We start from the raw sequence: 22,967 nt of genomic DNA on the forward strand, positions 1-22,967 counted from the left end.
CAATCTAAACGGCTTCCTAAAACACCCAGTTAGGGAGACTACAGGATGCTATACGCTTGTTACTGAGTAAAGATGACATCCACGGTCATCAAGAGATGTTACTGGGAATTCGCCTAACATTAAGATCATGAGATTCTTCTTTGAATGGAAAGGGGACTGAAATCGGATTTCAATAATAACATTTAAAAAACAATCTGAAAACAGACAATGGGGAAAGTAACCTTTTTTTCAGCCTGAAATGTGTAAATGAGGTACTTTTCATTAGTCTACCACTGTCTGAATGTTACTAAAATTTAACTTTACAACATCCTTGAACACAAAACTCAGAAGGATATTTTAACCCTAAAATACACACTTCTTAGGTCTTTTAAAGAAACAATCTGCATCATAAACATTTAACATTTGTGTTCAAAAAATTTAAAAACAGATGTTGTTGGCCATCTGAGCCCAACAATTCTATCAACCTTACCTCAATACCCTAAACTAAAAATGACATACTTACAGAGATATTAATTGGGTAGTTAAACAGTAATAAGATTAATTTATCATCTCAGGGGCAACATCCTAGAAGAGCACACCAGAAAGCATGAATGGGCTTGCTCAGACTCCAAAACTAAATTCCAAATTGTGTCATATAATTTAGAAGCTAAGGGTCTCCACTGAAACAAATTCAGTGCAACGGCATTTCTCAGGATCAAAAGGTATGTTAAGGATCAGAAGTGTATTAAAGAAATTAAATAATGCACTTGCCCTCAGAGATATAATTCCCGGTCCCACGTTCACTGTCTGCCCCTCTGTGCTAAGGGGGGGAGACAGCAGGAAGAAAATCTGATTATTGAATTAGACAGTGTCCTTCCATGGACCTAACTGATCTCAGTTGTCTGAGGTTTTCCTCTTAAAAAACAGATAATGACATAATTATGACCAACCAACAGAGACATATTACAACAGTGAATATAAGCATGTGCCAAACATCGGTGGCAAAGAACCCAGGCAAAACAGTAATTTTCTTTAAAGAATTTCGGAATCGTGGAACTGAGGAATTTAGTTGTGGTGTAATTATGGATGGTGTTCAAGGCAGAACCATAACTTCCAATAGAAGCACGTTTAGCTTAGTCATAAAGACACCCAGAGAAGACAGCACAATTTCCTAAGGTTATGTGTGTTGTTTGGCCCCTTCATCACAGAGAATTCTAACTCTCCTTGCTTTTGCTTCCTGCTCATACATCTCTTTACTGAACAAATGCTCACGGAGCACCTGCGACATGCCAGGCAATGTCCCCTGCGATGTGTCAGTGTCATTTCTCACCTGGGCTTTCTTAACAGACTTTCCCTGATCTCTCTCCCTATTGTAAGTCCTTCTTTGCAGACCCCATCAGCAGTTACCTACGTTTTGGCTTCCTAAGCTGATCCTGCCACTTGACTTGGCAGGTGGATGCTTTACCCCTGCCCGCAGGTGGACTGCTGGGTGTAACTCAAACATTCTGTGGGTTTGCAAATCCCACGCCTTTGCATAGGCCCCCGGCCAATATTTTATACACCCAACGCCCTGACTCATCGGCCCAAATTCTGTTTATCCTTCAAGGCCCAGTTCAATATCACTTTCCTCAAGAAGCTTCTTCTGATCCTGTTTGGCAAAATAAATGATTCAATCCTCTAAGCCGCTCAGAAAACATTTTGTTCAAATTGCTAATTCAGCATCTATTTTTACTCTTTTTAACATGTTTTCTTACCTGCCAGATGGTAAGCATACCAAAGGCAGAGAATGCCTTACTGTCGTAACAGACAGCGCCTTAAAAAAGGCTGGTGCTTTTCATGTGCCAGAGAGACATTAGCTATTGAAATGATTAAACCTTCTATAGAGTTGTGGGTTGTTTTTTTTTTTTTCCTGCTTGTTTTGTTTTTGGTTCAGGCCAAATAAAAGTTGTGCACTTTCAACTTGATTTTTACTTACTGGTACCTAATTGGTAGCTGTGGGACCGACTCTGATATAATTATATAGTGAGACTCTGACCACAAAAAGGATTCGTCACCAGCCCCTCAGCACCCTGCTCTGCTCTGTCCTACTTGTCGACCACAGTCAGCAGCTAATCAGGTCAAGAACCAGGTTCAGCTCCTGACTTGCCAGTTATTTTCTTCCTATTCCTACACCCCAACGAGCCACCTCACAAAAGTGTCCTGATGACGGGTCCCAAGCTGGGGTAGTGGTTAATAATCTATAGATAAAGCACTGTCCATCCCTCAGCAATCCTGGGACCATAACTCAAATCAATTATTTGTGTTTTCAATTCACTTCTTTTTTTAAAAAAATTATTTAAATTTTTGTTGTCGGGGGGGGCATTAGGTCTATTTATTTATTATTAGTCTTTTTTTTTTTTTTAACGGAGGTACTGGGGATTGATCCCAGGACCTTGTGCATGCTAAGTATGTGCTCTACCACTTGAGCTACACCCCCCCCACTTCACTTCTGTAGATGCCTTCACAGCTCTATCTCCTAGCACCCCAGACCCTGAAGCTATTTAAAGGGACAAGGAAATTGAACAGATGCAGCCAAACAACTACAATTCTTACACAGATATTGAGGGTTTTCACCAAAAACACAGATCCAAATAAGTAACTCCTGAAGATCTCAAGGGTACCTATTTCCATGCTCGAACTGAGGAGAGGGGTAAGGAAAAGGATGGCACAGCACAGCTAATCAATCCACCCCAGCTTCTACTTCGTGCTTTAGACAATCATTTTGTAGTGGTGCATTTGAAAGCATGGGTTTCGTTACCATCTCTTCAAATCTGCAAGAACATTTAAAAATGTAAGCTCAGCTCCACCTCTTGTCCCCTCTTTGATGAGAAGTGAATGAAAGTCTCTAGAGGCTGAGGTGTCTAGAGCAAGGGAATCGCACGTGTTTTCTCTCCGTGGTTCATCTCTCATTGTTTCCCTTTCATGCTGCTTTAAATTAAAATATAAAAGATACATTAAAACGACTAAAAGTTGGAAGGCTCGTGGAGAACTTTTCTTTTCCTCATCTTTCAGAGAGTTGCTAAACCCCACGTGGAGAAGGAAAACAGAGAAGAGGGTAGAAATCATTCCTAGATTGAAAAAAATAAATATTTTTAAGGAAGGAAAACCCAGGGAAACAAATTATTCTTGAGCGGTTTAGAGTCTCATCACGGGAAGATATCATTTTATGCAAGCCATGTCTAATAACTGGTGCACTATTAAAAGAAACAATATTGAAAATCAGGTTAGATTCAGGTTTTTTAAAAACTTAAAACACCATTTCTCTTTTTATCTGAGTTTCACCAGATTTCAGCAACGGGGGTTCCATGAACGTGCTGGGACCCTTTTTTGGTTTGTCTCTACAATCCTAAGTAATTCACAACTCAATTTAGTGACATCAAATGGTAAAACCTCAACTATTCTAATTAAGAGTTCCTTTAGGTAGTTCTGAGTCCATTAAAATCAGCGGGTGATTCCAACATGACAAGTCAATGGGAAAGGCAGACAGCCCTGCTGCAGCGCACCACCCCGCTCCTGCCTCCAGGCAGAGCCGCAGTGACGCGTCCGCCGCACGAGGAAAGGGGCCAGGCTTTCTCTGGAATGCTGCCACGAAACGTTATACCAGGAACGCAGCAGCCAGTTACTGTCAAACCACCAAGGATGTTAACTGATATCTAACCATCCCTGGAAAGAAGTACGCATTCCAAAGAGAGGTTTCCATCATTTCCACAATCTTGCAAAATTTTTGAATTTTACCCACTTTGTGCTTTCAAGTCTGAAAACACCTAACTATGAACATGATTAAGAGTATTGAACATGGTTACAGTTCTTCTTCGATCATTCCAAAATCTACCTGATTGACATTTGATAATTTACCAAGACTCTCTATGTAAGATAAGAATAGAAGACATGTATCAGGTTTAAGCTCAAAAACTCACACCATTTAGAGCAAAGCACTAATTTCTTTCGGCTGACTTTTTCTTCATTCCTATTTGTACTTCTTTCGTTGGTCAAAGCCCAAGAAAATCCCTGACCAGAGGTGCCCCCCATGAGAACAAGGCTCTTTAAAAAGCTGACAGATCTACCAAAAGCCAAGAGTCAAAGAGTGGGGGAATCTTTGGAACGGCCTCAAGTGAAAGGCATACTACAACTCATTCAAGCACCACTCTCCCAGCACACCTTCCTCCCCCAGAGAGCTGGAGGAACCAAGGGGAACACAAGTGACTCATTGTGATTGCTGGTTACCACCCAGGAAGAGGAGACTTGAGCAGTTTGGTGAAGACAGGATGGACTCACAACCAGAGGAGCATGCAGGCTGGTTGAAGACTGCCTCAGAGGGGTTCCTCTTGGGAAGACCTCCAGTCCCAGGCCAGCTGGAGGGTACCGTTAAGCCGAAATTCCAAATGGCCAGAGTCGTGTGATGCCAGCAAAGTGTACACTGTGTCTACGAGGAGTACAGCTAAATGATGAGAACAGGACACTCAGCTGATCTGATCTCATCATAGGACTAGCATTTCTGCACCCTTCATGTATGTCACAGCCATGTAGAGGATCTGGGACAAACCCCCAGTTTTGGTCCCGTCTGATCTAGCCATGATCATATCATTAAAAGCTGAGATCAGGATTTGCACCAGGGATAAGACTTGAGGAGAGGTTTTAGAAGAACTCAATGTGTGCCCTTCTCCTTGTTAAAAAAAAAAAAAACACTAGACATGAACTTTAAAGCCAAGATCTTCCAAGATCTTATCTTTCTTTTTGGTGTTTCAGAACTTATTTTATTTTCTCTTTTAACTCATGCTGCACTTCCCCATGTTTAACATTGCAAATTGCACACATGGATAAAGTCATGCAGATGAATTATTTTACCTTTGCCTGCACCTACATCAGGTGGGAGAATACCAGCTTTAATGAAGGGAAACAGAAACAGGACACTATGTCGTTAGATGTCACACACCCATGAGCATGTAAAGCTATATAAAAACACATTAAAATCCTAAAGCATGCAAGAAGAATGAAGTGTACCACATCCGGTACAGGGGACAAAGGTATGTTGGTGTCCCCAAACTTACCAGTAGTCAAATACACCCATACTTAAAGTACATTATTCATACTTGCCTGTTATGTAAGAAGGCTTAGGATATTTGAGCCAATTTTGGGGTAGAAATGTCAATTTCTTATGCTAGATAATCAAATAATCCTTAAGCAATTCTACAATTCAGAGCCATGCAAAAACAGAAAATCTTTTCCGATGTTTTTGATCATTTTCATTGAAACTGAAGTTTTTCAAGATAATTTTGAAAAGCGTGAAAGGAAGAGTTCATTCCTTTTGTAAATACGTGAATGGGGCTATTTTGCTTTCCCTCTACCAGATGGCATATCAAAATACAAAGTCCCATGTGCAAACACAAAATAAATGCACTACTTAATAACTGTTTGGAGTTCCTTGCTGGAAAACCTAAATCAGTATGTAGATGGCAAATTATTTTCTGGTGAATCAAGATCAGAACTAGAATTACAAATATTTATTTTGTGTATAGGCATGTACGCCTGTGTGTGTGTACAGAGATGTATTACATGTATGTGTATTTAGATGTGTGTATGTATATATGTAAAGTTGTAGACAGGAAAAAACATTGTCTTGAAGTCTGGATTTAAGTGCGGCAAAAGATTGTAATTTCTACCTCTCACCGCAATATGTTAATATAAGTTTAAAAATTTCCTATGGACTTGAAAACCAAACATCGAATCATAGTCTAGTATGAATTAAATAATTGATTTTATATAAAACAGGATGAGAATAAGTGTTTGTGCTCACTGGGTAAGATGGATACTTAGGGAAGAAAAAGGATAAACTTGATGATTTTTGTCTCACGAGACTTAGAGCTACATGGATTTCACACACACCCATCTTACCTTCATCCACGGTGGTCACTGCTTCCTCTGTGATTTGACTTCCTGACCCTGCTGCGGTTTGTGCATAGAAATAAAACTTGTACCGAGTGCTGAAATTTAAATTTTTTAAAGTCCAGCGGGTCTTGTTGGCAGGAATTTTCAAGTCTACCAGAGGGCCTAGTTCATGTGTGCTGTTAACTGTCAAAAAGTATGTAAGATAAAATAAAATAAATGAACAAACCATACCAAACCAAACACACTGACACAGAGAACAGAGCAATGGTCGCCAAAAGGGAAGGGGCATGGGGTGGGAAGGGTGAAATGGGTAAAGAGATCCACAGTAATGGGGATGGATGGAAACCAAACTTTTGCTGGTGAGCACGCGATAGTGCATACAGAAGTCGAAATACAGTGCTGTACACATGAAACTTACAGAATGTTATAAAACTACGTTCCTTCCATAAAAAAAAAAGAACAAAGTGCATTCCCCATTAATTGCTGTATGAAGACTATCATAAGTAAATGTGTCAACCAAAAATGTTAATCTGGGTGACACTGACTTTTGTAATCCTACTCACTCTTTGCCTGACATAACTGATAACCTTATATACTCCTATAATATAACATAACAAGGAAAATACATTCTCCACTGGCTTCTAAGCTGGGAGAATTTTATAGTTGAATTCCCATAGCATTTCTATTTTTTAAAATTTATTTATTTCTTTTGATGGAGGTACTGAGGATTGAACCCAGGACCTCATGCATGCTAAGCATGTGCTCCACCACTGAGCTATATTCACCCCGCCCCCTTAGCATTTCTTATCTCTTTGTTATTGCAGGTAGAGTTATATGTTGACAAACCATCCCAGATCTCATCTTCAGAAGCCTTGTTCCAAAGGATCTCTTCTTCTTAGAATTTTCTGGTTATACACAACACCTACCTAATCTAATCTAACAACAGCACCAACCTAAACCCCACACTCCAAGTCTGTATTATTGTACAGGTTACTTTACTTTCAACAGCATATATGTCGTGTGCCTTCAAAGAGTATGCTTTGAAGTTCCTTCTGCAATAACACTTGAAGGTACATGCATATATTCTACAGCTACAAAGACATAAACAGGTTGTATTTTAAGATAAGTCTTTTTTTTTCCTTCTCAAACCATATTTCCCGGTTTCCTTCTCCCCATAACTTACTTGGCTGATATTTTAGGGTGTATTCAGTCAAAATGCCATTCGGGTGGCTTGGTGGATCCCATTCCAAAGTAAGAGAGTCTAGTGTTGGATTCACAATCTTCAAAGAGGATGGAGCGCTGGGGACTTAGGATGAGAAATACAGTCAATGCAAGGGTTGTTGAAGGTTTCAAAATGTATTAAAATGATGTCTCTCACCAGGTCTACCCAACTCATCAAGGTGTTGGTTTTCTGTAACTCATCCCTGTTCCCGATTCAGCTCAAAATACCTTAACAGAAACCTGTAAGGGGTACCTGTTTAACTTTCCTCTTTCTCTTTTTTCCTCACCATTGCCATTTAGATTCATTAAAACCATCCTCTCAAACATAATGACCTGGCCTGTATAGAGACCCAAACCAATATTTTTCGAAGAGATGGTACTTACTTGTTTCATAAATGGTGTCTTAATAAAAGCAAACGAGTGGCTGAGTGAAACTATTTTAACCAGACCTTGGAGTAGAAGTACTTGTGTTCTGGGCTCTGAGGACTGTTTTTCCCAACAAACCAGGTGTCTCCAAACAGAACACCCAGCCTATTTGGCTCTGGGCATGCGCCAACCTGCCCAGGTGCAGAGGACTTCTCTGGAGAGCTGACAGACAGACTCCCAGAATCTCGGGTGATGGACAACAGCCCTGGGGCTGGCAAACCCTTGGCTCTGGTGAAGGCTTGCAGGGTGTCAGATTCTCTGCGGCAGAGGCTGGAAAATCACCAGCGGAAACATGCCCAGTCTTCTTTTTCCCCACAGCTGTAATTTTTATTTTCTCTTTTCTTCACATTAGTTTATATTCATTTTCCCTTTATGGCAGAGTTGTTAAGGGTACCAGTTAGAACCAGCCAGCCTCAGTCTGACTTCTGGTTCTCTCACTAAGTGACCTTGGGCAAGCGGCTTAACCTTTCTGTGGCTGAGTTTCCTTATCTGTAAAATAGCATTAATAATAATACCTCCTTCCTGGGGATGTTCTTAGGATTAAACCAAATAATTCATGTGTAGCTCTTAGTATAATGTCTAGCATACAGTGAGAGCTCAGCAGTCTATTATTAATATTTGCTGTACTGTCTTCATAGCCACCCTTATAATGACTCTTTTAATTTTTGAATTTTTAAAAATTGAAGTATAGATGATTTACAATGTCATGTTAGTTTCTGGTATATAACATAGTGATTCAGTTATACATATATATACTTTTTCATTATAGGTTATTACAAGATATTAAATGTAGTTTCCTGTGCTATACAGTAGGACCTTGTTGTTCATCTATTTTATATACAGTTGTTTGTATCTGCTAATACCAAATTCCTAATTTATCCTTATCCCCGACTTCCCACGTTGGTAACTATAAGTTTTTTTTGTGGGGGGGAGGTAATTATTTATTATTCTTTTTTTTTGGTGCAGGTACCAGGAATTGAACCCAGGACTCGGTGCATGTTAAGAACATGCTCTACCACTGAGCTATATCCTTCCCCGGTAAGTTTGTTTTCTATGTCTGAGTCTCCTTCTGTTCTGTAAATAAGTTCATTTGTATCACTGTTTTAGATTCCACATGTAAGTGGTATCATATGATATTCGTCTTTCTCTGTCTGACTGACTTCACTTTGCATGACAATCTCTAGGTCCATTCACGTTGCTGCAAATGGCAGGATTTCATTCTTTTTGATGGCTGAGCAGCTGGTCTTCTTTTATTCACTTCCTCACCAGGATGAAGGATGGTGGCAGCCCTCCCTTGTGACTGTAACCTCCTCTACCCAACCTACCAGGTTCTTGAGACCCTCCTGTCCCTCTAGCCAGAAACCAGGAAGCCGACCTGAATTTCTCCCTCTGCCTCATTTCCACATCTCCTGGGCTACTAAATCCTGGCAATTCCACCTTGCTAACCTCAACCGTATCCATTTCCTCCTTGCCTCTCTGCCCCGGGCCCCCTACAGGCCCTCAATGGCCTTTGCCTGAGCCTACAGCAGTCCTGACCCGTAGTTCTAAGCTTCCCCAAATCACCCCTTTGAGAAACTGATGACAGCCATAAACTCTCCCTGTGTATAACATCAGGGGGGTCCTAGAGCTCCTTAAACCCCTTCATCGACCCTTTTAAGGGACTTCAGTCCCCAGGTTAAGAGCCTCTGGCTTGAGGGTTAGTATTTAAGACCATCCATGATCATCATTCTAAATGAAGTAACCCAGAAAGAAAGAAAAATAACCATATGATATCACTCATATGTGGAATCTAAAAAGAAAAAAGAAGACACTAATGAACTCATCTACAGAACAGAAATAGACTCTCAGACACAAAAAACAAACTTATGGTTACCAGAGGGGAAGGGAGTGGGAGGGGATAAATTGGGAGTTGGAGATTTGCAGATACTAACTACTATGTATAAAATAGATAAACAAGTTTCTTCTGTATATAGCACAGGGAACTATATTCAATACCTTGTAATAACCTATAATGAAAAAGAATATAAAAACGAATATATGTATGAAACATTATGCTGGACACCAGAAACTGGCACATTGTAACTGACTATACTTCAGTTAAAAATAAAAAGACCACCCATGATATGGGTCCCTCGCAGTGGTCCTTCCTCTCTTTTCTCACCTTTCTCTGCTACCTGAGGGAGCCGTGCTGTTTTCTACCTTTGTGTCTTTGGACACACTATTTCCTCTCTTCTCCTTTAATCCCCTGGTCCTCTGTTGTAACACCATCCCCTGAGCCATCTAAAAGACCAGTGTAGGGTCCCACCAGCAAAAGCCTCCAGCGGAAGGAGCTCTAAACCTCCAAGGAGCAAGGAGTCTGAGGACCAGCGACGGAAATGAGATGGGAGGTGAGACACAGATGACTCTCAGAGCCTGTTGGGCAGCTGCCAACATCATGAGCCCTTCAACCAGGAGCCAGGAGAGCGTTTGTCTGTGAACGGCTTGTATCTAAAAGACCTAAGGAACCCCCGGAAGTGATGGGGATCATTTTCAGCACTGGCTTGAGGCAAAACTCTAGACAGGTACAGCCCACTCCGGCGCCTTTCTTACTCCGCCCCCTCTCCTCGCGCCCCGGCTCCCACGCGGCCGCGCCCCGGCTCCTGCCCTCCCCTCCTACAGCAGCCTGGACGCGGCCCTCCCTTCCTCCTCCCCGCGCGGGGGCGCGTCTTGTCATGACACTTCCTTTCTCCTCCCGACACGTTTGGCCAAGACTTAACCCTCTAACTCAGCTCCCGTCTGCGGCGCGAACCGTGCCAGACGCCGAGAGAGGCGTAAACTACACCTGAGCGAACCCTCTTCCTTTCCTTAGGTCTTTGCCTTAGGCGAGCACGTCTCCTTCTCACCCTTTTCAGATGAGGCAACTGAGGCTTAGGGAAGTTGTATCACTTGCTTCAGGTCAGCAAATTAACGACCCAAGTCAACATCAGATTAGCAAGGATTCTCACAGCGTGACTGGGTGTGGAGAAAAATGTTAAGTTGAGATTCTGAAAGGGGGTTTCAGGGAAGCCTCTGTGTTCTGAAGCCTCTTTCCACGCGCCCTCCGGCCACACGGCGGCCGACCCTCGGCCAGCTTTGTGTGTGCTCGTTCATCTACGGGAGATCACGTCCGGCTTCCAGAATGCACTTTACTGGGGGCCCCTCCGCCCTGCAGCGCCTCCCGGGGTGCACCACGGGGCCCCCGCTCTCAGAGCCACGGCCGCCCGTACCTCCTTCCGGCGTATTGAAGGCCCTGTCGGGGCTGGCCGGGCCCTCCCCCTTCCCGTTGACCACCCGGACGTTCAGTGTGTAGTGGCTGAAAGGCTCCAGCCCGGGCAGCATGCCGTGGGTCTTGCTGCCCTGGAAAGTGAGGATCTTCTTCTCAAGGTGGCGCCTGTTTCTCTGAGACGAGCCCTGTGCCTTCCAGTAGTAGATCTGAAACAGCACGACAGTCAGAGGACGTCAGAGGCGCGAGGGAGTCCGCAGAGGCCTCGTGCCCACGGAATTGTTTTTTTCCCCTAGAAAATTCCCCTTTTTTTTCCTCAAAGAAAAACATAGATTTTTTCCAGAAAATTCCTTTTTTCCCTAAATAAAAAAATAGGGTTTTTCCCCCCAGAAAATTCCCCTGTCTTTTTTTTTCCAAAGAAAAAATACAGTGTTTCATTAACCACCACACTGTTATAATACACTTTAAATGTACAATAAGGTAGCCTTTAAATTTGAGGTGGGCTTAATAACGAACAGAATTTCAAATTTCTGTGACAGGTGAACTGCTGCAGTTATAGGTACATATTTAGGAAAACTGTATAGCTCTTACAAGACCAGCAATGAAACTTTATTTTGTACATTTAAAAAAATTGAAAACATAAACAATCATTTAAAAATTAAAAGGAAAACACAGCACAATGAAAACATACATTTCTCAATTAAACGTACTGCTGACATTGACATTTTAAGGGAAAAAGGAAAATGGTTGATATTTAAGTGCAGACTGACTAACCAGACCAAAAAAAAAAAGGCTTAAAATATATCATAAAACCTCTAGCTTTCTCACTTTCTCTGACTAATTTTCATATGGCTGGAGTATCATTTAGACTATTTTAGATTAGTGGAAAAACTGAGAGATACTGATTTTGAGGCAAGAGAGCAGAAGCCCACAGATAATGAGGGGCACTAAATTAAGAATATATGAGGAGGCTGGACAATACTATTTTGTTGGAGCAGTATAAGTAAAATAAACTAAATAAATGAAACAGCATGAGACCCATGCAGAAGGATTTAAGTATCTTTTACTCATATAAAATATTCTAAAAATAAAAATTGCTGCCTAATACTTACATACTTTTCCAGAGTTAATACAACTTCATGTATAATGTTATCATTTAGTTTAATCCTAAAAAACCACAGTAAAGATTTTATTATGCACTATTCCCACAGTACAGATGAGCCCCTGGGGTCTCAAAAGGCACAGAGGACCCTCCACCTCAAGTGTAGGGCTTTCTCACTAAGTCAAATTCTCAATTAAAAATACTAATTTTTTTACATTAAATTGCAGACACAGATTTTAAAGAGCTAGATAAGCAAAGTGTTGATTAACTTTGGATAAAAATCCAGAACTGTTGTTTATTAAGTCCTCTTATATTCTTCGCAGGAGTTTACTGGCTCTTTCAAGAGAAATCAACATATATATACACAGAACCCGGCAAATCTTGGGGGAAAAAACACCAAAATTGAACATGATGCAGTGCCGAAAGTGACCCCTAGGGGTCAGGGTTTAACAAGTCAAAACTGACTTCCCTTGTAGGTGTAAAAGTTTTTTGACCATTTATTAATCAAAAATATGAATCAGTCCTTCTGAGCTTCCCAAGAGCAAAGATAACTGATGTTTGTAAGAATAACTCAGTTGGGACTAAGTGATCTCAAGTGCAATATCAATTATTTTAAAAAGTCTGTATTGTTTCCAGGATAATTTCTTATGTTCAACACATGCTGTCAGTATTGCTTTAAACATTACTTTTCCCCGTTCTGTGCGCGTGTTGTTTCATTGGGGGAATGTTAGATTATCTTTGTGTGCCTTTGTGTGCCCTAGGGCCCTTTGTGTGCAGGGAGATTTTGATTCAACTGTAGCTGGGGTTCTTCAGTGGTGGCCTGCCTGAGACAACACACCAGGCAAACTTTTCAAGGCCTCTTCTGGCCAAGAAAAGTGCTTCTGGCATTTGCTGATGGCCTGCTTCTAAGAAAAGGACAAAAAAAAAATATCTTTCACTTGCCCGATAGCCTTGCAGGTGTCCTCGGATACTTTTCAGAGGTACTGGGTCCCAGTGCACCTCGGCCAAGGTACTGTTCACCACACTTACGCGCACATTCCCGGGAGCCACCATTGGGACTAGGGAAGGATGCCAAAGAGGGATAGAAGTATCATGTCATTTTGAATTTCATGCAAAAATAGCACTGTCTAATAACTTTGGCTTGAAGCATGCCCTAGTCCTAGTCTATGTATTATCAGCAATGAAGAGTAGACTTTTTTTTTAATATTTGTTCATTGGACTCTGTGAGAATAACATATCTTTTTAAAAAGTAATAACTTTGAACATTCTGAATGTATTTTCTACACAGCAGGCTGTTGAAGTGCAGAAATGCTAAACAGTATAATTGCCGCCCCCACTCCCTCCCAATCTAAGCACCTTTGGAAATGGCCTTGATGTGCACCTTGGTGAGTCTGTTTTGCTGGGGGAAAGTACATTTGAAACAGCATTAGACACTCACGGTCTTCTCCAGAATGCCCCGTGGCTACAGCTGGCTCTGGCGCAAACCCCACGTCATTCAGGGCCTGAACTTTGATCAGGTACGGAACAAAGGTTGGCGTGCCCGAGACGATGTATTTGGACACATTGGCCACAACCACAGACGTCCATTCATCGTCTCCATCTTTCTGGCGCCAGCTTACTTTGTATTGAAGGCCTGGCCCATTAGATTCGAAACCACTCAAAGGCTACAAGAAAAGCCAAATAAATAATCAGAGCTTATAAAACAGATCGACTGCAGAATCTTTTCCTGGAAGGGCAAATTCAATTCCCAGACTTAAAGAAAGTGAAACACTAAAATACAAGCCATTAACAATTTTCTCCAGGGACCCTGTTATCTTTCTTTCACTTGTGTTGAGATTCAAAGCTTGTTCGGGACCCACATTTGAAAGGTTGTGAATTTCTATCTTGAAGCAGTAAATACCACAGAAGTCTCTCAAACTCTGGCTGCACAGTCCAGGGTGTGGGACATAAAACTTTTCAGTTCTTTTTTTTTTTTTTTTGGCCGAAGGGAGGTAATTAGGTTTATTTATTTATTTTTAGAGGAGGTACTGGGGATTGAACCCAGGACCTCACGCATGCTAAGCATGTGCTCTACCACTGAGCTGTACCCTCCCCCCAGAACTTTTCAGTTCTACCATTTCCTTGAGGTACTCTCGTTTGTGTGACAGTACATCACTGTCTATTCTCCTTGGAGACCCAAACTTGTGAGTTATTTCTTTCTTTATTGAAAGTATACAAAAAAAGAGATTGGCTTGTCATTCTATCCTGTTTCTACATGCACGTATGTGTATAACTATGTACAAACAGGTATACCTCTAACTGTGTGTGGATCTATCTAAAATAAGTTTCAAAATTACACAAGTAAATCTCTATTAGTTTCCCAAGACCAGAAGATGCAAGTAAGCCAAAGAAAAAAGGAGAAGTTGAACTACTGGGAATAACTTGGTACATACCTTCTGGATGGTTCTCCATGACAACGATAATACTAGCTAGCATTTATTGAACACATATATGTGTTAGGCACCATTCTAAGTGCCTTATATGCATTAACTCCTTTGATCTTACAAGGTTGGTTCTATTATTATCCCCATGATATGATACATAATGGAGATGTTCAAGAAATGCCTTGAAGTTACACAGGAAGTGTGGGATTTACACACTTACAAAGCTAGGATTTACACCTATTCATTTGGGCTCCAAGGATCAAGTTTTTAACAACCACACAATACTGTTATTAAAGAGACAGTTAATAAAGATATATAATACATATTTTCCCCCAAAATGTGTGAAATGGGATTTTTAAAATTCACAGATATTTATTGCAGCAATATTTCTAATAGCAAGATATTTGAAACAAAATTCTCATTTATAAAAAATTGGTTGAATAGAATATGTTAAATTTACACAAATGAACAACTAAGCAGATGTAATAAAAATGAGGACAATCTCTATGAATCAATATTGTATTATTTCGAGGGTACTGAAATGGGATTTTAATAAGGTATTATTTAAAAACGACTTTTCTGTTCCATTCTCAAATACACCAAGGACAGTTGGAGATTTCAAACAGAGCTCACCTTCCATGTAATCACCAAATTATCGGGCTCGGATCCCAGCCCTTCCACAGCCGTGGGATTTTTATCTGGTTCTAGAAGTGAAGCAGCCACATACTTGTAAGCTTCGGTGCTTTTGCAAACAGGGGCAAATGTTTCTATTTTATTTCAGATCTCAGAAGTCTGGCTTTACCTGCGGCTTTAGTCAAATACTGCTCAGATGACTCGCTGGGCAGGCTGGTTCCCAAGTTGTTGACTGCCATCACTCGGAAGGAGTAGTTCACGTATGGCGACAGCTTGAGCTGGGCTGTGGTCTGCGTCCCGGGGACCTCAGTCTGATGGTGCCACAGCCCTGCCTCATGCATTGCATCTTCATACTCAATGATGAATTCTGGCCACACCACACACACACACAACAAACCCAAGACAGTGAATTTGGTCACCCAACCGCAGGTTGCTAGGGTAACAGCTGGGTTGCTAGGATAACGAACAGGACAATCTAATGAGAGTAGCCGAACACAAACTGTCTCACTTCCAAGAAAAATTCATTAGAATATTTTGATTTCAGAGTTCTCTCATCGTCCTCAACACTTAAGCACATCCAGTAATATTTGGTATTCTTTCTCTAGCACACTGAGTTTAGTTTTGTAAAATCCTTTAGAAGTGATCCACATAATCCCAGGAAAGTTTAAGCATACGAAAAGATGGTTGATTTTTTTTCATCACAGGAGAAGTTAAATTGAGTACAGAGAGACACCACTTCCCACTCAACAGGCTGGCCACAATAAAAGGTATAACACACTTTGTTGACTACGACACGGGGAAACAAGCATTCTCACACTGTGGGGAGCGTAAATTAGTATATCTTCTACAGAGGATACTTCAGAACATCTAACACCATTTAATTCAGATACCCTTTGATTGAGAAATTGTACTTCCAGCTATTTATTTTGGAATAAGCATGCTCACGCATATGTTCAAAGCCACACAGAAAGGAACCCTCACGGCAGCACTGTTTGCAATTGAAACAACTTAACTGCCAACAACCTAACCGTTCATCAACAGGACGCCGATGAAACCGATTCTGGTGCATCCACACAATGGAATATTCTGCTGCTGTAAAAACTGAATGGGGCGGCTCTGCATGCACTGAGGGATGGTTTCTAAAATATATTGTTAAGTGAAACCAAGGAGGGTAGAGAACAGTGTGTGCTGGACCTTACAGTTATGTAAAAATAAAAAGATTTACTATGCCACACACACGTATGTAGTTGCTTGAATGTCCATGTATCACCTCTGAGAGGACACACACTGTAACACTAGTGTCACCAGAGGAACTGAGAGTCCAGAGTGGGAGGAAGACGTAGTTTTCAGTGCATACCTTCTTGTATCTATTAAAATTTGGGGGTATGTACATGTTTTATCCTTGTAAAAAATGGGAATTTAGAGACTCAATAAGTGCCTACTATGTGATATGAATTACAGAGACGAAGATGAACTAGAAAGATGTGCTGCAGTTCTCCGGAGCTCAGTACTTAAGAGTTCTCCCTTCCACCTACATGAATTTCCGGTGATCTCCAGTCTCACACATTGATGACTTTCACACTTACATCTGCAGCCCCTCTTTCTCCCTGAACTTCAGACTTGGGATAGCACATTGCCAGCTCGAGGACTTCACATGCTTGTCCAGTACAGCACCTCCAACTGCACGTGTCCGAGACTGACCCTGATCTTCGCCCCGACTGGCAGTGACAGCTCAGGTCAAAACCTTGCCGCCCTTCACGGCCCCTCCCCCTTCTCGCGTATCCTCGACAGTCCTGTTGGCTGTACCTCTAAAATACGTGCAAAATCGCAGCCTATCAGTTCTCAGCTCCTCCATCCTTCCAAGCCTATTCAAGGCCACCAAGATCTCTTGCGTGAATTATTGTGTGACCTCCTCACTCACAAGTTCCCAGACTTTCTCAGTTCATGATGTGCTGAGTCTCTCAGTCATTTTTTTTTTCATAGCTCCCTTAGGTCCAAAGAAGTACCTAACGTTTCTCTGTATTAAGTTGTTAGGTCTATACAATCGAATAAGAGTCTAGGTCTTAACTTAAAATCTACTAAGCACTGCATAACTTCTCCAGCCTTGAAAATGGATCGGACGCCACCTTTTTTATTTCCCGCTTCACACTGACTTTCACGTAGTACTTACTTTTTATCACAGCAAAAGCTTTGCCGAGATGTGATGTGGTCACAATATGAGTTAGCGATAGAATACTGAAACTGTGGACTGCCTCAAGCTAGCATTTCACGGGGTGTCTGACATATGTCACTGTGCTTTTGAAAAACCAAAATTTAAACATTGAAAATTTAGGAAATATCCTGGGGCACCCTGTGAGTCTGCTGGGGTTCCACAGGGTATTTCAATACACAGTTTGAGAACCGTGGTCCGGCTTGGTCTCCCTGCTCCCCTTCTTGTTCCTCCATAGACCATTTTCAATAGGACAGCCAGTGTGATCCACTCCTCTATTATAATAAATCCCTACAGTTCCTTCCCAACCTCCCTAGTGGCCCGCAAGGTCCTTCACGGTTCCCAAGCCACTCCATCCACCAACTCTACCTCCTTGACTTTCTCTCCTGCTTCACTTCCTCTTGTTAATTTCATTCTGGGCATTCTGACCTCCACGCAGACACGCTCCCATCCTTAAGGCCTTTGCTCCTTTCCTTGATCTCCCTGGAGAGTTCTTCCCCCGGATAATCGCCTATTGTGTTCACAACCTACTTTCTCACGTCTTTATTGATATACCCAAATACTACCTTCCTAACATGACCTTTCTTGACCACTCTGCTGGTAATTATACCTCCAGCCCCCAGATTCTTTCATCTCCTTTTCCTGCTTTGTTTTTTTTGCCTAAATGCAGACACACACACATACCCAAGCCCACAACTACGTGTACAGATATACGTGTGTTTGAGCCCTCTAGGAAGCAGAGGCAGACACAGAAGTAGATGTGCAGGAGACTGATTTGGGGAAGATCCCGTGAAAGACAAAAGAAAGGCAGGGGTAGGCAGAGAAGATCTTCAGACCATAATACAGGTCTGACGTCTGTGAAAGGAGAGGGGGAGGGAGGGGCATGTGGGAGAAGCCTGACTCCAGTACAGATAGTCTCAGCCAGGTCATGAGAAGCCCCAGAGTGAAGCCGTGCAGGAGTGCTGGCCGAGCTCCAGGACCCTCACTGGGCTCGGTCACTGGACCAGCTCAGGAAGAGTGGCTCACCAGAACGGTGCAGCTGATCCTTAGGGAAGGGGCTGTGGATGGAGTCTCTGTTGAGATTTCTTGTAGTGGGTCCACTCTTAAAAGGAGATCTGAGTAGTGTGTGTGTGTGTGTGTGTGTGTGTGTGTAATGTGTATATACAGACATATATATATGACATTATATACAATAACACATTATTAATATGTTTATATATTAATACATTGTGTATATATACATTCTATATATATAATGTATCATACATTACAATATATAATGTACATAATGTATATATTATGTGTATATATTATTATATACACAATGCATGTATTATGTACATTATATACAATAATAAGTATTAGTTTCATCTTATTTGTGCCCTCAACTAAAATATAAACTCCACATGGGCAGAGACTTTTGCCTATTTTGTTTTAGAAGAATGCCTCGTACATCATAGGCACATCAATATCTGTTGAATGAATGAATGAATGCACAGAAATGCCTTGAAATCTAAAAGTATCATTTTAACATGGGTAAAGAGAGTCTCCAAGCATCCTAACCAGCTAGCTGGCTAATGCATTGAATTAACTGGAAGCCTCAGAATGAATAAGTGAACGTTCTGATCAAGGACTGAAAACTCCATTGAGAAAGGAACATCACTAAATAACACAAGGTAGAGAGGAGGCTTTTGCTTAATTTCAATGGGAATATTCTGCTTTACCAACAGGTGCAAAAAAATCAGCATGCACATCACTTCCGAATTATCTTAGGTAGTCATCAGAAAGGAATTTAGTCTTTTTGCAGGATATACCTGAAGGTAGTAATAGATTACAGTCTTAGGTCTACTCTCTTAAGTATATTTTTTGTTTTAAAACTTCTAAGCATGTCTATAGTCTAATTTTACTAAGTGCTTCCAGTGTCCTGATGGAGTGGTCCCTCACCTGATTTTATTCTCTAGGCTGATGTCATGAAGGTGAGCAGCTGACATTGGTGAACGTGCCACTTTGTAGCGGGGGCTGATGGGAAGAGAGAGATCTGATGTCTACACCCCTTTCTGTTACCAACTGTGGGCATGAAAAGTCACTTCACTCACCAAGTCTCAATTTCCTAACATTTAGACTGGGCATCACATCTGGTCCCCCTATTTTTTCCACCCATAATAACTGGCAAAATGACTAACTCGAGATACATTTTCCGACTGTGGTGGACATTTAAGGTGATCCTTTTGGATCATGAACACAAAACAATAGTGTATTTGCTTAACATCTTTAGCAATTAATCAGTGTGTCATACCAGAAGCTATCACAGGGAGTAACTCCAGCTCGGAGGAGAAGACAGTCATAAATAAATGTTTTGGTTCTTTCAGTAACGAAGCAGAGAATGCCAGCAAATACCTCTGCGAGGAATTTCAATTGCATGTGATAAAGTGCTTTGAAAATGGTCACTAAGTCTATTGGTGATCAAGCAAATGGCACCACATACTTGTAATAGGACTGTTGTTGTCATCGCCTGGGGTCCATGACAGCTGAACACTCCTGTCAAGTTGATCGGTCAATTCCAAGTCAAAAGGAGGATTTGGGACATCTGCAGACCAAAGACACACATCACAGTTAACCATCCGACCTCAGGCGGTCCTCCTTTACTCAGGACACTACTCACGGAGGGGACTCTTAAAGACACAGCACACGTGATGGTCAGTGAGCATGCGGCCGGAAGGAGGTGAAGACACCTGAGATTGCTGGGAACGCACATGCATGCCCAAGGTAACCCGCCAGCGAGCTCTGCTTGCTTCTCTTTCAAGTGAAACTAAATCCCGCGTCACCAAAGCCAGTGAAGGGGACACGAATGGTTCTCCAGCACTCTCAGTGCGTGTCTTTTCAAAAACATAAAGGAGCGCAAACAGAAAAAATAATATGGAAGCTTAATTTCTAATCAATGGGAAACAGAGAATAGCAAATGCTGAAAAACAAAAACAGGCAGAAACGCATGTACTTTCAAAGAGGATGCAAATGTTCTTTCTGAAACATGCTAAATTACAGGTTTTGGGGGCTCCTGAAGAATATTTATATTTTTAAGGGGAATGCTAAAATTCCTGCTATACAGGTAGCCCTTGGCATGCGCACCTTATGCGGCTGCTCAGTACGAGCCGGTGAGGAACCTGGCGAGATGTGTTTATTCTTAGAGGACACCAGGGTACAGACACCTGTTGGGATGAAGGTGTCCCAGAAGCATGTCTGCCTCTTTGAATGGTGCTTCTGAGATCCAGAGGGTTAATGTTCCCCCAGGCCTTTTCCCGACCTTGCTCTGGGCAGTAACCCTGGCTCTTGGAAGAACCAGAAGCCCTGTAACAATATGAAACCGCCTTCCTACCAGTAAAGAAGCCGTACATGTCCACAAGGGACAGGTGTTCTATAGCATAACTCATGATACGATGCCAAATCCAGCTGAGTTTTTGCCAAAAAATTAATTTTATGTCTGTATACGCTGAATAAAGACAAGGGTTCTTTAATCAAAGAGATTGCTGGAAAATATTTCTGACTTGTTTTCCAGACTCAGAAAAATCTCCCGAGCTGGAGTGCTCTCCTTTTGGTCTTTCTTTCGTGATTCATCTTCCGTTAACACAGTAAGCTGGTTTTCTCTGATACAAAGGGCAAATGCTGTTCTAAACACACACTGTTTTCCTACGTAAATTTCTTGAAAATGACATCCCTGAACAACATTTATTTTTCCAAAACAACTTTTAACAGATTGAAATGGAAACCTGATTTGTGGAATGATATTGGAAATCGCCTTTTCAGTTTATGGCTTTTGAAAAAGCACTGTGCTGCTTTACAAGGAAATCATATCAAAGCGAGACTTCCATCAAATGAAATAACTTTTTATAAGACATGAAATACTTGGAAGGAAGCGGCAACATATTCAGCGGAAAGTTCCAGAGTTCTAATGAAGAAATGATTTACAGCAGTAAATGGACAACAGAGCAGAACATCTGACAGAGACCTTTTCCTTAAGGAAACACAATGACATGATGGAGAAAAGAAAGTAATTGAATTTTTCTGCACATGTGAAATTGTTTGAAAGAAAAGAGAGAAAAAAAGAGTCATATTAGTTTACCGTAAATGGGAGCTGGAGTTGGAGTAGGAGCTAGAAAGGACATTAATATAAAGGATTTTAGTCAAAATTAGTAACGGAAAGATATAAGATAGCACAAGAAGACAAAGACTGAGTGTGATTAACACTATCAAATGGAGTCTTACGCTTAGCTGTCACACATGGCATTGATAAACACGCAGTCACAATCCAGGGGGAAAAACCGCAACAACTTTAAATAAAAGTAGATTATTTCCCCCAGTTTTCTTACAAAAATATCTGTAACATGCAAAACTACCATTTTGTTCCAGTGCTGCTACAGAGTACATTTATATTAAAATGATCGTCTCAAAGGCATCTTTCAAAGAAAAAAAGTGTGGGTATTCCACTCACCTATAAAACGGTAAAACTATAACCAGCAGATATTTACTATTGACAATTTTTCTTTTCATCCTAAAACAGGGCAGCCAGTTGTGCGGGCTGTGTTCCAGTTCTTACCGACAACGCTGAGCACAGCACTGGCAGAAACGCTGTCCAGGGTCGTGTTGGCCACACATGTGTAGGTCCCTCCATCTTGGTCATTTACATCAGCTACCACCAAGTTGTCCTTGTCAATGGTGAACCTGCAAAGGGAACACATTCGGAGCAGCTACAGTGGACATCCGACCACACCCAACGATCGTTTTACTGGCATCAAAGAAACTGTGAATTCGATAAAAGACAAAGATGATAAAGATTTGCAGCACGTTAGCGCTAAAATCCTATACATGTCACTTTCACCGTGATTAAAGTTGGAAAATGTTTTGAATGAATTAGAATCTTGGGTTAGAAATGGTGACAAGTCACCTGGTCCGGTGGCGTTCAACCACACGTCTAGACTTTTAGAAACTTCCTTAGACAGGGCATCCAGAGCTGGGGGTGGCGGGTGAGGGGCGGCTTCAGGTACCTCGACTAGAGGGCTTTTTCCTATGGCTCCTGCTGCCACAGCTCATCCAGCTCAGTTTCTAACAAAGTGTGTGTTTTTAAATAATTTACTACTTACAGCAGAATTTTTGTATCGTTTTGCCGCAGGCATAAACTCTCACAGGAGAAAGAAAATGCAGACAATGCTAATCAGCTTTATGACTGGAAACAGCAAGATGAGATCAGCAATCACCACGAAGAGTTTTCTAGAGGTTGCTTTCTTTTTTTTTTTAATGTTTATTTATTTGTTATTGTATCATTTTATTTTAAACTGGAGGGGGAGGTAATTAGGTTTTATTTTATTTTTAGAGGAGGTACTGGGGATTGAACCCAGGACCTCAAGCATGCTAAGCATGCACTCTGCCACTTGAGCTATACCTTCCCCCTTAGAGGTTACTTTCGAGCATGACAATTTATTCAGTGGGTCAAAAACCTGTGTAAATAAGATTCATGCGTGGTTTGAATGAGGCTGCATGAATCAGTAGCTGTCTTCACAGGGGAAGTGAAAGCTTTAGCCAACTTAACCCGATGGTCATTTCTTCCCACTTCCTTCTCATCTTTATCAATTCAGATTCCACAGATAAAACTGACCAGTTGAAATGTAGAGAGATGGAAACTTGGGACATAGAAAAGACCACATAGTTCTTTTAAGGGCCATTAACAAGCAACAGGGGACCATTAGGCACTGTTGAAAGGAGCCACAGAAACCATACAGCATACAGCATCCCTTCCAGTAGGGGTGAAGCTCGTGG

General features: G+C 41.5%; 1 protein-coding gene across 1 annotated transcript in view; it reads right to left on the minus strand.

Annotated features, from left to right (window-relative positions):
- The window catches only part of NRCAM (neuronal cell adhesion molecule), a 267,174-nt gene that overhangs the window by 19,894 nt on the left and 224,313 nt on the right, over window positions 1-22,967 (minus strand). The window contains exons 17-26 of the mRNA XM_072965233.1: window positions 21,751-21,875; window positions 19,645-19,746; window positions 15,120-15,317; window positions 14,951-15,021; window positions 13,333-13,558; window positions 12,837-12,952; window positions 10,797-11,001; window positions 7,088-7,210; window positions 5,911-6,087; window positions 4,864-4,899 (exon numbers count right to left, since the gene is read on the minus strand). Of these exons, the coding sequence (XP_072821334.1) occupies window positions 4,864-4,899; window positions 5,911-6,087; window positions 7,088-7,210; window positions 10,797-11,001; window positions 12,837-12,952; window positions 13,333-13,558; window positions 14,951-15,021; window positions 15,120-15,317; window positions 19,645-19,746; window positions 21,751-21,875 (1,379 nt within the window). The remainder of the gene's footprint in view (window positions 1-4,863; window positions 4,900-5,910; window positions 6,088-7,087; window positions 7,211-10,796; window positions 11,002-12,836; window positions 12,953-13,332; window positions 13,559-14,950; window positions 15,022-15,119; window positions 15,318-19,644; window positions 19,747-21,750; window positions 21,876-22,967) is intronic.

Source organism: Vicugna pacos, chromosome 7, assembly GCF_048564905.1.
Source record: "Vicugna pacos chromosome 7, VicPac4, whole genome shotgun sequence".
Classification (NCBI taxonomy): domain Eukaryota; kingdom Metazoa; phylum Chordata; class Mammalia; order Artiodactyla; family Camelidae; genus Vicugna; species Vicugna pacos.